Source organism: Stegodyphus dumicola, chromosome 4 (assembly GCF_044657685.1).
Source record: "Stegodyphus dumicola isolate Sdum_Otavi_A_Nest chromosome 4, ASM4465768v1".
Lineage (NCBI taxonomy): Eukaryota > Metazoa > Arthropoda > Arachnida > Araneae > Eresidae > Stegodyphus > Stegodyphus dumicola.
Genome location: NC_140771.1, coordinates 56,076,198 through 56,095,352, shown reverse-complemented (window position 1 = coordinate 56,095,352; position 19,155 = coordinate 56,076,198). Strand labels below are relative to the sequence as shown.

The following is a 19,155-nucleotide window of genomic DNA, read 5'->3' as shown; positions in this document are numbered from 1 at the left end:
GCAAGAATGAATTCATAACTCCAAGATTTTGTAAAGTATAAATTCGTAAAGTGAGATATGCTACACAGTGAAGCGTGAGTAATGACAGCTATGACGATGGATCATTTAATTACTATATCATTGCGGTTTGTTAATTCATTATTGCTTGCAATTTTTATGCTTGCTTACCCCTTTGTCAACAGTTGAGGATAGCCTTTTAATCTAGTCGATGTGAGAAGTTTAAATATGACGCTATGCTTGACTAGGCCCACCAGCAGCCGAGCGGTAAAGTCGCTGCACACTGGTAGTTCGGTCCGAGGTTCGAATCCCGCAAACGGGATGGCTGGATGGGCATTTTCGTGGTTTTACCCATGTAACGTGCATACGAGCCAGTTTCCCTTAGAAAGTCCTCCCCGAAGGCATCCCTCCCCTAAGGCAGGTAGCCCTCGAGGCTTTGCCATAACCCCCCCCCACACACACACACACTATGCTTGACTATACTGACCAGTGTTACTTTCGTTTTCCGTTCTAATATAATAAAGACGTATTTTTCTGTAATCCTCATATAAAACTAAAGCTGAGCGGTATTTTTGCTTTTTCACATTTCTCATAAAAGCGAAACGTTCTTTGATTTTTTCGGTTAGCGAGAAAGGTATTCATTTAGATTTTTGAAAAAGTTCAGCTGCATTCATAGCGCGTATGATATTTTCATAAGCTATAAAATGAGTGATACTTACCAATAACGAAGCAGTTTATAATAGTACCCTGAAAAGAAAAAAAAATATGGATTTCAGAAATAAAAGAAGGAAAAAATGTTTTTCAAACTCAGAAGGAAATTAAATGACGAAATATGAAAAAGGAAGAATGCAAAGAAAAAAAAGTTAACTGAAGATGTAATTAAACAGCCAAATAATCTTTTCTCGCCGGTTGTTCAGATTCTTAATAAAAGGCATGAAAAACAAAACTGCATGAGAACTATTGAAATCACTTAGAAATGAGAAAAAAATACAAAGAAAAAAGAGAAGAATTTCCTTTAAACAGGGAATTCTGGATATTCTTCCGCGAACATTATTAAAAATTTCTTTTTCTTGCAAAAGTTTCATTTTATTTTAATGCAAACATTTCAGATTTTTATTTGTTATTTTTATGAATCTAAATATCCTTATTTGGCTAATTATAATAGGATATATATTTACCGGTAAATAATGGGATAAAAAATTAATTCCACAGAACTTATTCTTTTATTTATTTATCTTTTGTTTACTTGTTGTTATTACTTTGAGAAAAAAAAATGTATTATGCAGAAATATTATAGTAAAGTTGTGTAGTTCAGCACAGACTTTTTATTTCTTTAGGACCCGATTCTCTGTTTTCAAAGGAACTTCAAATATTCGTACAATGCTTAAAATGTCTAGTTTTCAGTTCTGTTTTTTTTTTTTTTTTTTTTTTTTTTTAATTGTTAAAACTAGAAGCAGAATGCATGAGAAGAAATGTTTTCTTCCACATATGAAACGAAACCAAATTTTTTAATTCTACAGTTTATTCGTACACTTTATTGTCGAATCAATAAACAATTTAACTGTATTAATTTGGCATGTCTCTATAACTTAATTAAGATTTGGAATAAAATCAAATAATACTTCGTTTGGAATTTCTTTTTTTCCAGTGTCTTACAGGATCTTTTTTTTTAAAGCATCGTTTAAAATGTATGAGTTCATATTTTATGCAAAACCTCCTTAACTGAAGCAATGAAAAAACAAAAAAAGCGTAAAAAATGTGTGAAACGTACTTCTTTGTGTATTAAGTTATAAGTTTACTTATTGTAAGTGTACTTTATATGAAATGTTATTTGCGTCAGTAGCGTTTATAAAGATGGGGGGGGGGGGAGTCAGGAAATGCCATAAATTTTGCTTTTCGTTCTGGATCTCTTATTCTTTTATTTATTTGATTCTGATCTCTTATTCTTTTATCTTATTCTTTTATTTATTCTTTTATTTATTTAATATCTTATTTCTTTTATTTAAATAGGGTCCTGTATTTCTTAATAAAATTCCGCGTTGCTACGAAAGCATTATGGAAGGAAAATGATGTGGAAAATTTGTAGAAACACTAAATTTCTTTTCAGCAGACATCTTAAAAAATAAACATAACTTTGCGGTTAGTTCTTCATACTATCTACTATACAATGCTAACATACCTAGTAATAATATAATTTAACTCTTTTTAACCTGAATTAGTTAAGCTTTTTGAAGGAATATTATCGATATCTGCTAGAGCACGCAAACTGGAATTGAAGTCATACAAGAGAAATAAAGGGAAAAAGGAGCATGTTGTTACTTCAAATAGGATTGTAAAAATATTTTAATTGATTTTAAGTGTCTCTAGAAATTTTTTTCTCTTGAAAAATGTTTCATTTTCTCTTGAAATGTGTTTTCGAAAAATGTTATCAGTGCAGCCTATACAGAGATAGGGATCAGTAAAACGTGGCCATTATTCACAAAATTACTGACAGAGGAAAAGTGTTTGAAATATCTTACGAGTACAGCATACAGGATGATGGTACCCAAGTTGCTGAAAAATGCTCTGTCATGAAGGGAATACGCTGATTCCAGCACGATCCTGAAGAATAAAAAAAAGCAAATTAGTGAGATAGAAAATCTTAGGATGTATCCCCAAAATAATATTAGGAAAAAAGATATATTTTACATAATTTTGCATTAAAAACTTTCACAGTCATCAAAATATTGCGCATGAACAGGTACACACGGAGTGTCGTACAGTTTGTAAATTAGAAGTAATTATTTACGTATTCCTTAAAACAATATCGACTGTAAATGCATAAACAGAGAAAATGAGGAATAAATAAAATCTAAAGGAAATAGATATTCTGTATTAAGTCTGGTACAATATTGAATATGGGAAAGTAAAATCAATAAATATATTAACCTATCAGAATGCTGTAAACACCCAGCTAATGAGACGGACCTTCTGCCCTAGACCCCAAACAAACTCTCACCCAGCGAGATACTTATACAATAAGGCATTGGCACGTGTCGCATGATATCTCATATTATAGCTACTAAAGGCACTTCAGTATCAATAAATTGCGTAGTTGGAGATATGCTACTCATATTCATTTAAATCGAATAAAAAAGATTTCATTATACTCAAGTCCGGCGTATTTTAACGGGCCATATAAAAGGAATTCTTCGTCATTTTATTGGATTTAATCTTTAACCTTCTTTACAGTGCGACATGCAGTATGTGTCTTTTTGAAAAGTTTCGGAGGATGTATTTAGGATAAAGGAATGTACTTCATCAGCCAGAAAGTTCACGTTAATGGGAGTTAGTAGAGTTTGCTCTGCGAGGACCATGGATCCAAGTATTCCAGCTAAACATTTCCTTAAACTATCGTATTATTATTCCCTTGTGATGCAGCTGCGCGAAGCGCTAGCTACTAACGTTATTAACAGTCTGAAGTGTAAGTACTTACTGTGCTCTGTGATACTGAGAAACTGTGCTCTGTGATACTGGACGAGTGCTTTTATCGGAAGTTCCAGAACTGTGAAATGATTCTTTTGGTAAAATAACTTATTTCAAGCTATCGCCGGTTCTGAATGCATTCAATCCATTACGAACCCGTGTGCATGTATCTACGTATATAATAAAAGAAAGAGTATGTCTGTGTGTGTGGTGTCTTTCGTTAGCGCTGCGCGTAAGCTAATAGACCCACGGCTATGACATTTGGACATAAGTGCATCTATACAAGAGCCAGTGCACCTCGAAGAGAATTTTTCGAAATTCGAATTAGAATTTTTTTTATTTTATGTTTTGTGAGGAAATTGCGTCATTTTGAGACATAATGAGCTATAGAAAGCGAGATTTTACTCTACACACTCCATTTTCCCATCGTCATGAAACGTAGGCACTTAGCTATTTTACGAACTTAAAATAAATTTCGTGTTTCAATAAATCGATTAAATACGAATTTATTTAACAAAGGGAGCTGAACACCTTTTCAACGGGATTTTTTCTAAAAAAGTTTATTTTAAAAAATGTACAGTTTATTTTTCTTTGCTTTTTGGACACGTTAAACTTTCATCCTTGCGACTACTTTTAAAAAAAGAATTTTGGAAAAATGATAATATTTTGCATTTTTAAAAAAATGTTTTAAATGAAGTTTCCGAGTACACATCTCACATCTTTAAAAATGTGATTTTGGCAACAATTTTATTGTTTTATTGTCGTTGATAGATTTTTGATGAAATCACATCATTTTGAATAGTTTCATTCTTTTAGAAATATGAGTTTGGCAACAATTTTTCACCGTATTTCTTATGTCACTGCTTTTAAGAGATTGGCATATTTCATTGTCGTTTTTTTACATATATATAATACATTTCTATTGATTTTTTTTATTATAATAATAATTAATATTTGTATTAAGGGATATAGCTTATTTCATTGCAATTTTTTTCTCTTGAAAGTATAAGATAAAATATCATTAATTATACTTTGCTTTTGAGAATTTTTTATTTTTTGTATTCTTTTATGTATTTTATTGCTCATTTCACTATTTTTAAGATATTAAAAATTTTGAGTGAATTTTTTAGGAAACAAAGTTTTTAACTTCCTTTATACCATTTGAGTTCTTAAGATTTTGCAAAGGAAGTTGGTTAATTTATTTATTAGGATAATTAATATTTGTATTAAGAGATATTGCTTATTTCATTGTAATTTTGTTATACGTAATAACGTTTTTTCTATGAAGTTGTTATGCAGAGTAAAATTCTACGCAGTTTTTAAATTTAACGTTTGGTGTTCCCTTCAGCCATTTTTGCGGTACATTTAAAAGCCAGACGAAGGCTGGCAGCGAAGCTGTTAGTATTAAAAATATATCGCTTTAAAAACTAGGTAGAAAAAATATATCGCTTTAAAAACTAGATTTACTTGATTAAGTTAAATGGTAAAGTTTATTTAAATAAAACTCTGTACGAGATTATAAGATGTACTAAGTAATTACCGTTAATAACCAAGACGTTATACGGTAGATCTAATTTTAACAATGAAAGGAATTCCTTGAATAAAAGTTAATAAGGAACAAAAGTAAGAACCTAATTTAGCATTTGATATTTCTTTTTCCTCAATGACTGCCGTCTGCAGTTATAATAAACTATCTTTAAAACGAAATATTCTTTAAAACCAAGACTGAAAAATGTAAGGAAATAATATGATAAATAAATTCTACAAAATAAAAATTTTGATTTTCATTACTTTAAATAAACTAACTAACAAAAGAAAATTAAAACTGAAATCCTCAGATGAAAAACATTATTTGTATAAACTAAAAAAAAACGCATTTGGGACAGTGATATAATTGCTTGAAATCTTTTCATTGCGTTACAGAAAAAGATATTAAATTTTAAGATTACGAATATTTCCCATGATGTATTGTTTTACTTTCTTCATCTTTAGATTAAAGTCTAGTTCCAGGGTCCTTTTTTTGTTAAAGGCTTTATTAATCATAATAATTTTTTATTACAATAAAGCGTAGTATTTGATTTGCGACTGTTATTATAACTAAAGCTTACAGCTGATTAAAAAAGATAAAAGCAATATAAGTATTTCTTTGTTTTTAAATCCCAGAGAACCTTTAGCATTTATTTAGTACCCCAAAAATTCATCACATGTTATATATTTATCTTTGACTAATAATAACATGCGAAAATGCCACCAAAATACTTAAACAATCACGACAATTTCTTTTAAAGTGTATTAGACGTTTTTGCGCTCGTAAAGAAGACGAGAAATATTAAATTGAATAAATTTTGGATGAAATTTGCTATTCTTAGGAAAGGAACAAACACATCATGAAAAGCAAAGTTTCCTTCCTAATTTTTTTTTATTGCTTAATGCACAGGCTACGTAGGCTGCCGTAGAGGACGCGAGATTTCTCTTTGAATTATTGTTATGTTTGGGACGCCATTTATAATGATCCCCGAAAATGCTGGAGTCGAAACTGTCTGAGATGATATTGAATTTGCATTTCTCTTGGTATTTTTCCTTTTCATGTGCTGCCGTCTGAAATTGTGCTACTAAATACCGATTTTACCACTGTTAAAATTCCTTTGAAATTACCCTTCATTTGTTTTCATCTTCGCTTCTTGTTACGGGGCTTTTCCTTCAGGCAGAGCGTCTTTTTCTTTACCACATTTACGTTTCATAGGAGCATTCCCAAGTGATTTTGAACACTTTGCTTTCCTTTTGTTTTGCATTCCTAGATCTCATAGTTTCTAGGGTTTTCCCGCAGTTAAGTATCCGTACATTTCCAACCTCTCCCTAGAATATATTACCAATACTCCACCTAAGAATATATCTGTCCTTTTAAAATTTTACACACAAATGATAAAAGGCAAACTTAATGTGCTCGATTCCCTTGATATTTTTATACTTTAGCCAGTATGAAGCATATTTCAATATAAAAAGTATTTTCATGATGCGTTTAACAGTGAGATATGAAATGTGTTTTCTCTACGATTATCGTTGTTTAAGTTGAGAAATATATTTACTCACGGTGGTAGCATGAAGAGAAAAAACGCCTTCGGTGTAAACTGTGGTAGTAGCTCTCTAGAATGAGTGAAACTGGAAATAGAAAGAATTATTTTCATGGGAAATACAATATTTAACATGAGTTAATTTAAATTGCTCAGATGTATTATATAAAATTTATGCAATTATTATAGGAAAAAATAGTTCCGTGAAAGGATTTACATCAATACGGCAAAACATTTCTACTGTGGGAATATACAAATCTTTGTGTATCAGCCATCTGTGTTTAGCTACTTTTAGAAAAAAAGATAGACCTTATGGCGCTTAAATAATACATAAAATATACCTTTTTTTATTTAATAGGCATTTCAAGATCGTAGCGACTCTTCCTCATTTACGATCGTAACGCGTGCAGTCATTATCGCCTACAGAAAATTTGGGAATTTTAGCATATCGAAGGATTCGACTTTTCTTATTCAGCAGTCATTCCATAGTTATGACTTATGGTTTGAGGGAAAGAGCCTCAAATTGCTTATTCTAAAATAATAGACTATAGATACTGATCTTGCAGAGGTTATGTGAAGATGAGAAATACGCTACACTGTATAGTCATTAGGTTATATCGACTGCAAGAACGGGGGAAATGTGCAGTGCCTTCCTTAGAATTCGAACTCCATAGCTCCCAAATACGTATCGAGCGTGCTTCAGTTACACCACGAAGGCATGTAGAAAGGAGGGAGAAAATACCTTATAATCGAACTTCCACGTTCAGACATCATTCGTGAGAAAACAACTTTAAATGCATCATGAAGTACTTTCTCTTTTACAGACTTACTCGTGAAATCTCAGAAAACCGGGTATCTCTATACAGGTTCCCTTAAATGTTACAAAAACCTTCTGGGCGAAGTAGGACACATCATAAGGATTAAGAATTGCATAGGAACCCATGCCCGGAAATGTTAGGAGTAAGTGGTAACAGAGGTAAAAGATGGGAAAAGAAACAAGAGAGTGATTAATTTCAAACATTTATTGCACATAAATACAAATGGTGTATGACAGCTTGAATGTTACAACAGATGCTCGAAGTTTGTACCATCAGACACCAAACATGCCTGACACCGACGTACTATTGATTGCCGGGCATGTTTAAACACACTGAGAGTTTCTTTGATTGAAGCAGCTGAATCGGCGAGTCTTGCCACGAGATCCGTTTCAGACACAACAGGATCGTGATACATGACACTTTTTATGGCTCCCACTAAAAGAAATCAAGGCTTGATAAATCCGATGAGCGTGAGGGCCAAGGAACCGGTACACCACACCCAATCCCTCGATCCATCGATGCGGGAATAATCTGTTCAAATGGCTATGAACATCCAGTCCAAATTGAGCAGGCGCCCCATCACGAAACCACATGTTGCGCCTCACATTTGGTGGAATATCGTCAAACAAGCCGGGAAGTATCTCCTCCAGAAAGATAAAATAATTCGCGGTATTCAACCTGGATGGTAAAAGGTACTGCCCAACTAAGCAGTCACCGACCAAACCCCGCCCACACATTAACTTTGAAGCGTTGTGGTGCCGCACACCGTGGAAGTTTTCTTTAGCCCACAGATGTTGATTGTGGTGATTGAATTCGCCATGACTATTGAATGTGGTGTCATCTGTGAACAGCACATAAACTGGGAATTAACATCACGGGCACTTTTTTGCAGAAACTACTTTGCGAAATGCACATGTTCATGATGGTCATCGGAGAGCAGAAACTGAACTTTTGGAGACGAAAGGCGTGTAAGGACTCGGCGTTCAAAATACTCTGGACACTGGTAGGAGACACACTTAATTGACAGGCAATATGCTGGTCCTTGGATTATTTTCCACCATATCCAATGTACTTTCTTCCCTAACGACCCAACGAACCGATCATGGCTTGTCCCCACAAATTCGCACAGATTAAATGCAGACTAGCAAACAAACTGTGGTATGGTTGATGTCTACTGGGAAAGCGTTCTCTATAAATACGTGTAGCGGCTCGTCCATTACCCTCAGCTATTCCATACACTTTAGTGCATATATGAAAGCTCTCCGTTCATACAGCGTTCCATGCTCTTGGTATCGTGACTTCCGTCCGAATGAGGCAATCCTTACATTTTACTAGCACTGTCCTGTACAGTATCCCCTGACGGCGTATAATGACGTTTTCGGGCATGAGTTCCCATGCAATTCTTAATCTTAATGATGTGACTTACCGCCCTTAGAAGTTTGTCGTAACATTTACGGACACCCTGTACAATCGCCAGATTTCTAAATGTGGAGAGGGATATTAATGTTTTTTTTCTTCTGAGGCGGTTGGATTTTCGATCCCCTATCTTGCCTTGCATTTCCTTAGTGTAGTGTTACGAAAATGGTTCACATAAAACGTGTTAGACTTAATACAATAAACTCTTATAGTATATAAGTACTCTTATACTCTTATAGTTCACATAAAACTTGTTAGACTTAATACAATAAACTCTTCTGAACAAAGCTAACAGGTGTAAATTTCAAGATACAACTCAGTCCCCTAGATATGACGTAGATTTAAAATTAGGCAAAACAGCAAACTTATTTTGGTGTAGGTTTTGTTTTCAGCGGCTATATTCATAAATTAAAACTAAGTACTTTAACAGAAAAAAAAAAAAAAAAAAAAAAGGCTAACCGTATTTTCCCCTGAAACAATGAAATTCCTTCCCATTAAAAGGAAATTCCTCCTGGTTCAGATTCACTGTTCGATCAGCTCATCGAACAGGGACAAAACTACGAATTCTCGAGAAGTTCAAATTTCAGTTCATTTTGTCCTCTATCAGTAACATTCGTTGCTAGATTTTTAAAAAATTCTATTTCTGACTTTCGTTGCCGGAGAATTTATAGTATATTTTGGTCAACGTGGTTTGTGATATATCGGCAAAACTAAACGAGCAATAAAATTTCGTACCAGGAAGCACGAATCTGACGATGTAGAAGGAGAAATAAATAAATTTTAGATAGCCAGTCTTAGTTTGAAATTTAATTATAATGACGTAAGTTCTGCGAAAATTATCCATACAGCTTCTTCAGTTAGTGAATTGGAATTATTGGAAGCTTTTTCACATTCACAAAAACGTGACTTCTTTGCTTAATGACATAGATTACAATTCAGTCCTTCTTAAGGATTTTAGAATTCTAACATCTTAGTTTTTAACGTTTCATTACTATTCATTCGCTCCTTCCAGTTTTGAAGAGTTTCGTGAAGAGAGAACTGTGTCTGATTGCTCTTGAAATCGCTATAATTTTAATCAAAATCAATGGCCAAAATAAGACAGTTGTTTCGTCTGAATTTAAACTTTATAGTGGTGGGTTTTTCTTCCAATTTGAATTTCAGACTTTCAAACTAAAAGGTTTAAGCTGTGTATAGATCTCGTAACCTCATGCAAAGAATTACCTTTAAGAAACAAAATTTAGGCTACAGATAGACTTACTGAACAATGGTTCCAACGATGGTTCCAAGTACAATCAGCATACTGGAAATGAAAAAAAAAAAAAAAAAGAATAAAACCATTAGCACTCACACAAACAGTTAATGTATACGTTGAAATAGGTTTTGATGTAATTCTACGGTCCTATAATTTTAAATCCAATATTAACAGACCAGTACCGCCTTAAATATTCGATTATTTGATCGACTGTTTTATGCGCACTTTTCTAAATAAATCTGCGCGGAAAATAGGTTTACGAAGAAAATAAAATGAATGGGTCACTGCCTCTTAAGTCTTTTTGAAGGTTCTTTAAGAGAAACCAGCTTAGAAGCATTTGAAATGGAAGTGGAAGAATTCTTTGCCTTTCTGAACTCTTCTCTTAGATTTTTATTGAAATGGAAAAGGAAGAACAAAGATTGCCGTGAGAGGAGGGACCCCTCCCCCGCGTCCTCGATGTTCTTGCGCTTTGTTCATCCATCAGACAGAGCTTCTGTTTTTAAAAAGCACTTGATAATAATGCACACATTTACATTCAGAAACGAGTGTATGTATACGAAGAATGTGCATGAGGAGAAATTGGGAGAGGGCAGGTTAAGCAAATGCTAATCAAATGCCTATAATCCACTTAATAGATAAGAGAGAAATACATTAATTTAAATTTTTAAACTGAAAAAAATTTAACTCAAAAGGTTGCAGGTTTTATTTAAAAAACAACAACAACAACAACAACCAAAAAAAAAAAAAAAAAAACTCTTTTTACTTCGAGGTAAGAATTGTGCCAGTCTCTCTGCAAAGAAAATATTATTCCATACCTTTCACTGGATATGTAATATTTAAAAAAATAATTACTGATTAAAGAGCTATGATAATGAGAATCAAATCAATAATTTTGCTTTATTAAGAAATTGCTAAATTTTTGCTTGTTTATCTATCTTCTATGAACTCTAGCAGTCAGAAATAAAGTTCCTTAGAATGATCCTTACATGATCTTAGAAGTGTTATTTATTAATAAAAACTGATGGTATAAATGATGATTGCATTGCTTAGAAATATTATATCTTTTTTAAATCTCTTGGCTTGCTATAAGCAGCGCAGTGTTACCAGGAAAAAAATTAAGAACGAAAATTTTAAATTCTGTATCAAGAATCTCTTCTGTGATCCTACAAATAAATTCTCTACAAAAGTTTTCGAATGGTTTTTTTACAATCCTCCTTTCAATCTTTTTCGTTTCCTCTTCCTTTTACACACAGTCCTTCTAATTTTAAAGGACTTCTTCTTTATTTTTATTTTTTTCGTTGGCTTTTTTTATTTTTACTTACCTGTACGAAATAAAGGAAGTACTGTAATCACCAAAAATTTCCGCTATCATATTTCAATGAAAATATCCATTTTGACCACTATCGAATGCAATTCAACGATGTTTCCGTATTTAAGGACAGAATAAAGGACTCTTTTTTTCCAAAACGAATTATGAAACTAATTTAAAATAGTTTCAGAAGAGAACTTTTCGTGGCGTCTGTACGTACGTACGTATGTATGTATGTATCTCGGATAACTCGAAAACGAGTAGCTTCAGAATGTTGAAATTTTGTGTATAGGACTGCTATAACATGCAGTTATGCACCGCTTATTATGGTTGCTATCGGCCGTACCAAAAGTATATATATATATATATATATATGGAGTGGGTATATACTATATATATATATATATATATATCCACCGAGCCACCGCCACTGGGCCTCATATATATGCCCGGTGGCGCAGTGGCTAGCGCATCGCGCAGCATCTTCACAGGTCCAGGGTTCAATCCCCGGGCTGGGCAAGGTCGACTCATCCTTTCATCCCTTGATTTCCATCCTTTGGGTCGATAAAATGAGTACAAGTTCGATTGGGGACTAAACACTGGGGGTCTAGCGACAAACTGACCACTTGTTCAGGGCATATGCTCACGCACCCCGGGGCCCACGGTCAAGAAAGCAGGTTTCGGGGCACTTCAGGCATTGGCACACTAGGGCTGTTACGCCACTGAGTTTAGTTTTAGTTTATATATAAATATATATTTACATACCCACTCTGTCACTGTGTTCAATGAGTTCAGATTTTTATTCTTATATGTTAGTAAATTGTGCATTTTTTGCTTTAAAAATGATTGAATTATGTTATTCTTATCATCCGGTTAAGGTTTTTATGCCTTTAGTTCATCTGCATGCAATAGTTGTAGAATTATCAAGAATTTAAAAGTTGTTCAAGTGCGGCTAAGCCTAAATTTTTTACTATAGCAGCCATATTTATTTACATTTGAAACTTAGCAGAATAGCGAATTAAGTTTTTCTACACCTTCAGTGTCTTTTTGCCTAGTGGGACCAAAAGGAAACTTTCGATTTTGCGCACCAAAAAATCTGCATTCTTGTGGCCATGGTCATGTGAACAGGTGGTGACATCTGATTGGCTTTAAAAGTAAATTTAAAAAAGCTGTTAGTAACAAAACTTACTAATTCTCTTTTCTAACTCACTTTGGAACCCAGCTAGTTTTGTAACGTATTTGTATGAGGAGAAGAGAAATGCGATATTGCAAATTTATTGCATCTTTCTTTTTTTTTTTTTTTTTTTTTTTTTTTTGCTTTGTGCTACCAAAAATTTGGCCGAATTGCTTGTTTTTGCGTAGAAAATGTAATTTTTAAAAGAAATTCTTTATTATTGTTTTAACTATATTTGGCGTTTTATGTTTTTTTTTGTATCTTTCAATTTTTAATGAAAATATTTTGAGTTTTATGTGTTTTTGCCTTGTCGCGAAATGAGATTTGATTTAATTGAATGAGAAATCTACCTCTAATGAATATCAAGGAAATAGGTTTAAATGAAATGCAGCAAAATTTACGTATAATTTAATATTCCGTACTAGGAAGTTATGTGGTGTCTGCATCAGATTTAGTTAATACGTCTGCAAGAAATATGTTGTCTTAAAAATTAGATTATTTTTTTTTTCATACGAAATTTCCTTAAATTTCTATTCTTTGAAATTTTCATTTCTTGCTATTTTCGAAATTAAAAGTTGGAATATTTCAGATATGTTCACTAGTTCTAATTCTGCATATATATTTCCATTTATACAAGATGCGTTTAATAATCTGTAAGCCTAACTATGACATAATTTTTCGCAGAATAAGTACTAGATTTTACAGCTTCCTTAACTACTTGCGCAATCAAACGAGCAGATAGTAACTTGGCAACGTAGCGTAGTGTAATAGATCGCTGACCTTGAAAAGTGTAATATAAATTCAAGTTTATCTTCAGAAAATAGGAAAATAACGTCAAGTTAATGGATGGTTAAAATACGGTAGCGTAAGCAAATCACTGTTCTTAAAAAAGGGACGTGATGTGAAAAATGTAAAGACATTTCTAATTTTAGTAAAAGGAAACCATAACCATAATCATTCTTTAAACACTTTTTGCATTTGCTATTTTGTATTGTTATTCTTTTTACTTTTGTTATTGTATTCTTGTTTGTTTTCTATTTCTACCTATTTTGTGTTTTCTTTACGACGAAATAATGTAATTCCCTTGTTTGATGTCATTACTAATAGAAATAAAATTGTGTTTAGCTTTCAAGAGCTGTTTGAAAAAAATTCTATTGTTTTATTTTATTCGAAACTGTAAGTTGGGGATTTAAGGAACTAGAAACAATTTAGTGAATAATTTTTTTAAAATAAATATGACTTGTATTTTCTTTTAAGAAAATAAAAGAGAACTCTTTCTTTCCTGTTTTTCTTCTTTTTAGACTTTCTTGAAAAATCAGGTTAGATAAGAAAATAAAATTCCGCCTTTCACGTAACATTTATATAAAAATTTGTCCTACAGCAGATTTTCAGGTTCCTTGACTGGATTACTTTGTCCCAGCTATCTCAGATATTTAATATTTTCGTGCAAATATAGAAAAACACAGAATAGAATTTGCAGAATAGCAGCTTTACAACTTACCATGACTCTGGAAATATCGATGATAAAAATTCAGCGTGATGAAAACCTGGGACGGTAAAAAGAAATCAGTCTTATTTGAAGAAACAATCACTGAATAATAACAATAATGAAATTTACAAAGATACCCGGAAATGCAAAATATATTTTCAAAAATAGCATCCGACAAACTTCGGTAAGTAATAATTGATCATTCAAGGTTTTAAATAACTTTGCTCTTCGTGGTAGTTGTTGGTCGTCTTAAAGTGTGATATTCAGTACCGATGTTTCATTGTGTTCTTAGAAACACTGGTTGCTTGTAAAATTGGTTGTCGTAAAAAGACGATGCCACAGATGGGCTCAATGTATATACAAGATTTACAAAACCAGCAAAATGATCAATTACATAGACAGTGATTCTCAACCAGCTGAAATTACTAACAGGAGATAAGAATTTAAACCTTGAACCAGTAAATTATGTTTGGTTCTTCTTGTTAATAAACTGTCTTTTCCTTCTTTATAAAGGAACTCATTATTAGTATAACTCATTATTTCGAAACCTTCTCCCTTTTAATTCTGGTTCGCGGCCAAAGAGAAGGGTCTAAGAGAATAATATTTTACCCGAAGTCCACGAACTTCCATAAACCCAGATGAGAAAATACATTTACTTTAATCTTTGTGAAATAATTAGCTCTTGATTTGTTGTCAACAGAAGGCCGTAGATGCCTATCATAACGTCTGAAATGATTACACCATTTATTTCCTAAACGAAGATTCCAAGTTTTAATTAAAGCGAAAGCTTTGTGGAAATGCCATCTAACATTTGAATTAATACCACTTACTCAATTTAGAGTCTAATATGGAAATACCATTGATATGGAGTTGGAGAATTTTGAACGATTTGAGTTTTATTACTAACTAGTTGCTTGCGCGGTCAGCCGAATAATATAGTTATTATGGTAAAGAGAAAAAAATGTAATGATTTTATCGAGTCCAGGTAGTGATTTCACGGTTCCAGCTAGTAATTACTAATAACAGAGATGGAGATCTGCATTTGTTGCTTTTAAATCACAGTTTCTTAATCAGTATCAGACAGACTAAATTAGAAAGAAAAAGTAAATAACTTGTGCTTTGTCGAATGGCAACATGAAATGATAAAAATATATTGTTTTGAGCAGTGGCAACATATTTCTTTATATTAAATCGTTGAGTTCGTTGATTAAATTTGAAACACAAATATCTTACGTTTTGACGAGTGGCAACACATCTCTTTTAAATCACTGAGTTTCCTGATTAAATCTAAAGCATGATATTGAACTGAGGTAGAAAGAAGAAACTATTTAAAGGGAGGTTTTAAAGGTAGAATTAAAGGGTGTCCTGCATGCCTGTAGATCACGCTGCTAATTTGATTTTCTTGCGAATAGTATTCTGCGGCGTTGATTTATTCTTGCGATTACGTCGACCTTAGGTCAGAGACGGCTTGCACGTTAGTCCAGTTGTAAAGGCATTAGGCTTACTTATTTTCTTAGTTAATCTATTATCTTTGATTTAAGCCATAACAGCTGGCTTCTGAAAGCACAAGTTGGTGCCGTCTACTAAACTTTTATTTGATTCAAACAATAGGATCCTTTCCCTGTCACTGTGGTACTTAAAAGACATAGTGATAATTCGCCACTAGTCTTTATAAGAGTTCGTCTAGTTTATGTCACTTAAGAAGACAAACTCTGTAAATGTTTGTATGGCACTAAAATGACTCAAATATGATACATTTTTCTACAATAAAAAGGATTTCTAGCGTTTCTTGTATTCTGACTTTTTCAAAAATTAAATTATTATCAGCTCTGTTTTAATCTTCATTTTTAGTTACTGTGCTAAAGTACTTTTCAGACGAATTTTAATGGCGCCACTTCTGTCGCTATTTAGATGACAGTTAAATTTTGGTTACAGCCATTTTCAGTAAGTCTGTATTATCTGTGTTTATTTCTACAAGGTGTGATCACCAATCAGGATTTGCTGTAATCATTGCTATTTATCTGCGCGTTCATTTACACATTATTTGTAGCAATAATGCGGCCAGTACACTTTAAAGCTTCTCAAAATAATCAGAAAGAATTAAATATAAGTTAGACCTTGAAAATGGACGAATAAAAATGGAATAGTGTGCTTACTAGAAAATAAAAAATTCTGTTACTTCAATAATAAAAATGATTTTACCGATTTTGCAGAAGCCAGCCACTATGACCACGGCCGTGTAAATGAAAGGGGTACGGACATAGTCCCATTGCCATGAAGCCACATGAAGGGCATGTTGGTCATCATGCTCAGTGTGATTGCTGGAAGTGTCATTGCTGCCCTCGTGAGATGGGATTTCACTGGTGATTCCGAAGTCGATACCACCAGGTTCGAGGACGACGTCGTCCACCTTAGACTCGTTTGGAACCAGAGGTGGCTGTTTGGGATCCAATTCATTATCCGGAATGTGGACAGGTTCGCCTGTAATTACAAAGATATAGATGTCGAGAACAAAAACAAAAAACACACACACAAAAAAAAAAATCTGAAACTTCTAAAAATATCAGTATTTTGAAGAGAGAGTTAAAAATGGAAGAAGCTAGTAGTAAAATTCGGTAACACATTCTGAAACAAAAACTTAGCACACCTTTTAAAAACCATTTCATCACAATAAATGGTAGAGGAGTATTAAAAAAGCAAAGAAAATTAATTAAAATTGTCGACAGAATTATGTAATGAATGAATCCGTTTGTTTTAAAAATATACGCTTAGAATACATATTTATACGACGTATAGCCGTTTCTGGTAGCAGTGCATGAAGATATTCGATTTATCAAGGCCCGCATGAATGACATATTCACTCCCCCATTTTCTCTGTTGTATTTCATTCTGTTCAATTATGTGAGGAGAAGGTTGTAACCAGCGTTCCAGAAATCTTATGTGTATTTTTCTGAGAAAGTATTGCCGGAACCAGTAGTTATTCTCAGCACTTGTTCATTCAGCTATAGGTGAAGATCTAGTAGTGCGTACAAGTGATTACTCGCACATCGACTCAACGTAAAAGTTAATATATTCGGCAAAAGAAACAACGCTTAAACACAAAATGTTTGAACACAATAGATATATGCCTAAGGAAAATAACCTGCAGATTTAACGAAGAAACGTGTTTGGTATAAAAATGGCAGATTTTGCGGAGAGCCCTTGAGCACTTAAGAAGGAAAATCAAAATACTCAAATTTTGAAAAATAAGTGGGTTGTTGTTGTGACTTATTTTAATTGTCTGACAGTAGCATTAGAATAAGTCCACGAACTTCATTGTGTCAAGGAGAACAGGGTTGCATCTGTCATTGGCAAGAGCCCTGAGCACAATACAAGGCGACAGTACGACTTCTCTCAGTTTCGCCCTCAATTTTGACGGACAGCACCCCAGGGGGGTCGATCCTAGGGTCTCCTACCCCTTTTCCCCTACCACAACCTTCCAAGAGGACTTTAGGCTCGGCAGATATTTATAGCGCCCCCATACTGCAAAGATACTATACATTTACAAACACCTTTGGGAGGTCGGCATAAGTATTCAAAATTATGACTCCATTGGTATTTATTTACCAGTTAAAAATATCTAAGTACAGGAAAGAAACATATCATGATGATAAAAAGATCAAATGTATAATAACTGTTGTCACAGTGGTTCCTTTCGAGTCCAGAGGACGATCTAAGAAGCTTGGTATGGTTGAACAATTTTTACACGTCTGCCAGACTTAATGAAAGTTGGCAATGTTTGGTTTATCCTAGATTCAGTTTCAGATTCTTTGTTGTTATTTACATGATTTTCTTCTCTAGAGTCTACTAGTATGTATGCAGGCTTTAAGCGATCTACAGATATTGCATATTTATTGTCATTTATATCTATTGTGAAAAATTTTTCAGTTCTAACTAATACTTCGAATGGTCCCTGGTATGGTTGTTCAAAAGGTTTTCACACAGTGTTTTGTCTAAGGAAAACATGTGAGCTTACAAGTAAATCATAATGAACGAACATATTGCTCGAAGAGTGCAGAGAAGCTGAAGATGGTCGAATAAGTCGCATCTGCTGTCGAAGATTGTCAACAAAGTCTTTTGCAGAAATCACATTTGAAAAATAATTGCGAAAACCTTCTCCTGGAAGTTTCAAGCAAGTTCAATGGACCATTTCAGTTGGTGATGATTCAATATCTTCTTTAATGCATGACCTCATTCTAAGCAAAACTGATGGCAACACTTCACGCCATCTAACTGTTGCACGACATTTTGCTTTTAGTTCTCGATGCATGCGTTCTAATATATCGTTACAAATTGGATGAACGGCAGTAATTCTTGTTTTGTGAGTGATCTAAACAATTCACTTTTTAAGTTTGTACCACGATCAGTCGTTATGTAGTATCAAGTACTCCAAAATCTAGTAATCCACCCAGAGTAAAAAGTCTCAGCTACAGTTTCAGCAATTTGGTTAGCCATTGGAAAAGCTTCCGCTCAGCTAGTGAATTTATCTATGCAAGTTCAAACATCTGTAGTCTTTTGAGAGTTGAAGTGGGCCGATTATATCTCTATGTATATGGCTGAACCTAACATTAGGTAACGAAAATGTACCAAAAGGACATGAAATGTACGATAAATCAAATACACAATAATTGTTGTTCCAAGCTTATTGTTACTATGGCAACTCATTACTATGCGATGAATTAAATTGTTGCTACATATCCATGCCTTCTCCGGGAATCGAACCCTGGCCCTTCGGTACCGCAGTAGCCTCATGTACTACACCGTTCTGGGCGGCTGAAAATAAGTAGAAGACCTCATTAGTGTAACGCCAAATGTTGGAAGGTCATACAGCGTCTTCAAAGGGACTAGCGACAGTCGGAAGTATAGCTAGAGATATAAATAGTCAGTCAGTCTGTCATTTTCCATCTGTAGCCTCAGTAATAAAATGAAGCAACTAACTGGTAAAGACAGTAAGTGGATTTTCAAAGGATAAAACCTCGTAGCTGCTTTCTGTGCCTGCAGGAAGAATGCAACAGATAAATAAAGCTCTGAAATCTCTGTACAGTGATTACTCGAACTGTACAGTGATTACTGCTGGAAATCCAGGCAGGCAGATTGGCTACATGGGAGGTTTCGAGGCTGCCGC

General features: G+C 33.7%; 1 protein-coding gene across 5 annotated transcripts in view; it reads right to left on the bottom strand.

Moving 5' to 3' along the window:
* LOC118188716 (Na(+)/H(+) exchanger protein 7-like) overlaps positions 1 to 19,155 on the bottom strand; it is a 329,360-nt gene that overhangs the window by 138,640 nt on the left and 171,565 nt on the right. For 4 of the 5 annotated variants that reach the window (XM_085814914.1, XM_085814916.1, XM_085814918.1 and 1 more), the window contains exons 3-8: positions 16,194 to 16,472; positions 14,004 to 14,049; positions 10,026 to 10,067; positions 6,553 to 6,621; positions 2,517 to 2,598; positions 717 to 744 (exon numbers count right to left, since the gene is read on the bottom strand). In XM_085814914.1, coding sequence (XP_085671040.1) covers positions 717 to 744; positions 2,517 to 2,598; positions 6,553 to 6,621; positions 10,026 to 10,067; positions 14,004 to 14,049; positions 16,194 to 16,472 — 546 coding nt within the window. The remainder of the gene's footprint in view (positions 1 to 716; positions 745 to 2,516; positions 2,599 to 6,552; positions 6,622 to 10,025; positions 10,068 to 14,003; positions 14,050 to 16,193; positions 16,473 to 19,155) is intronic. The other variant, XM_085814917.1, reaches the window with a different exon arrangement.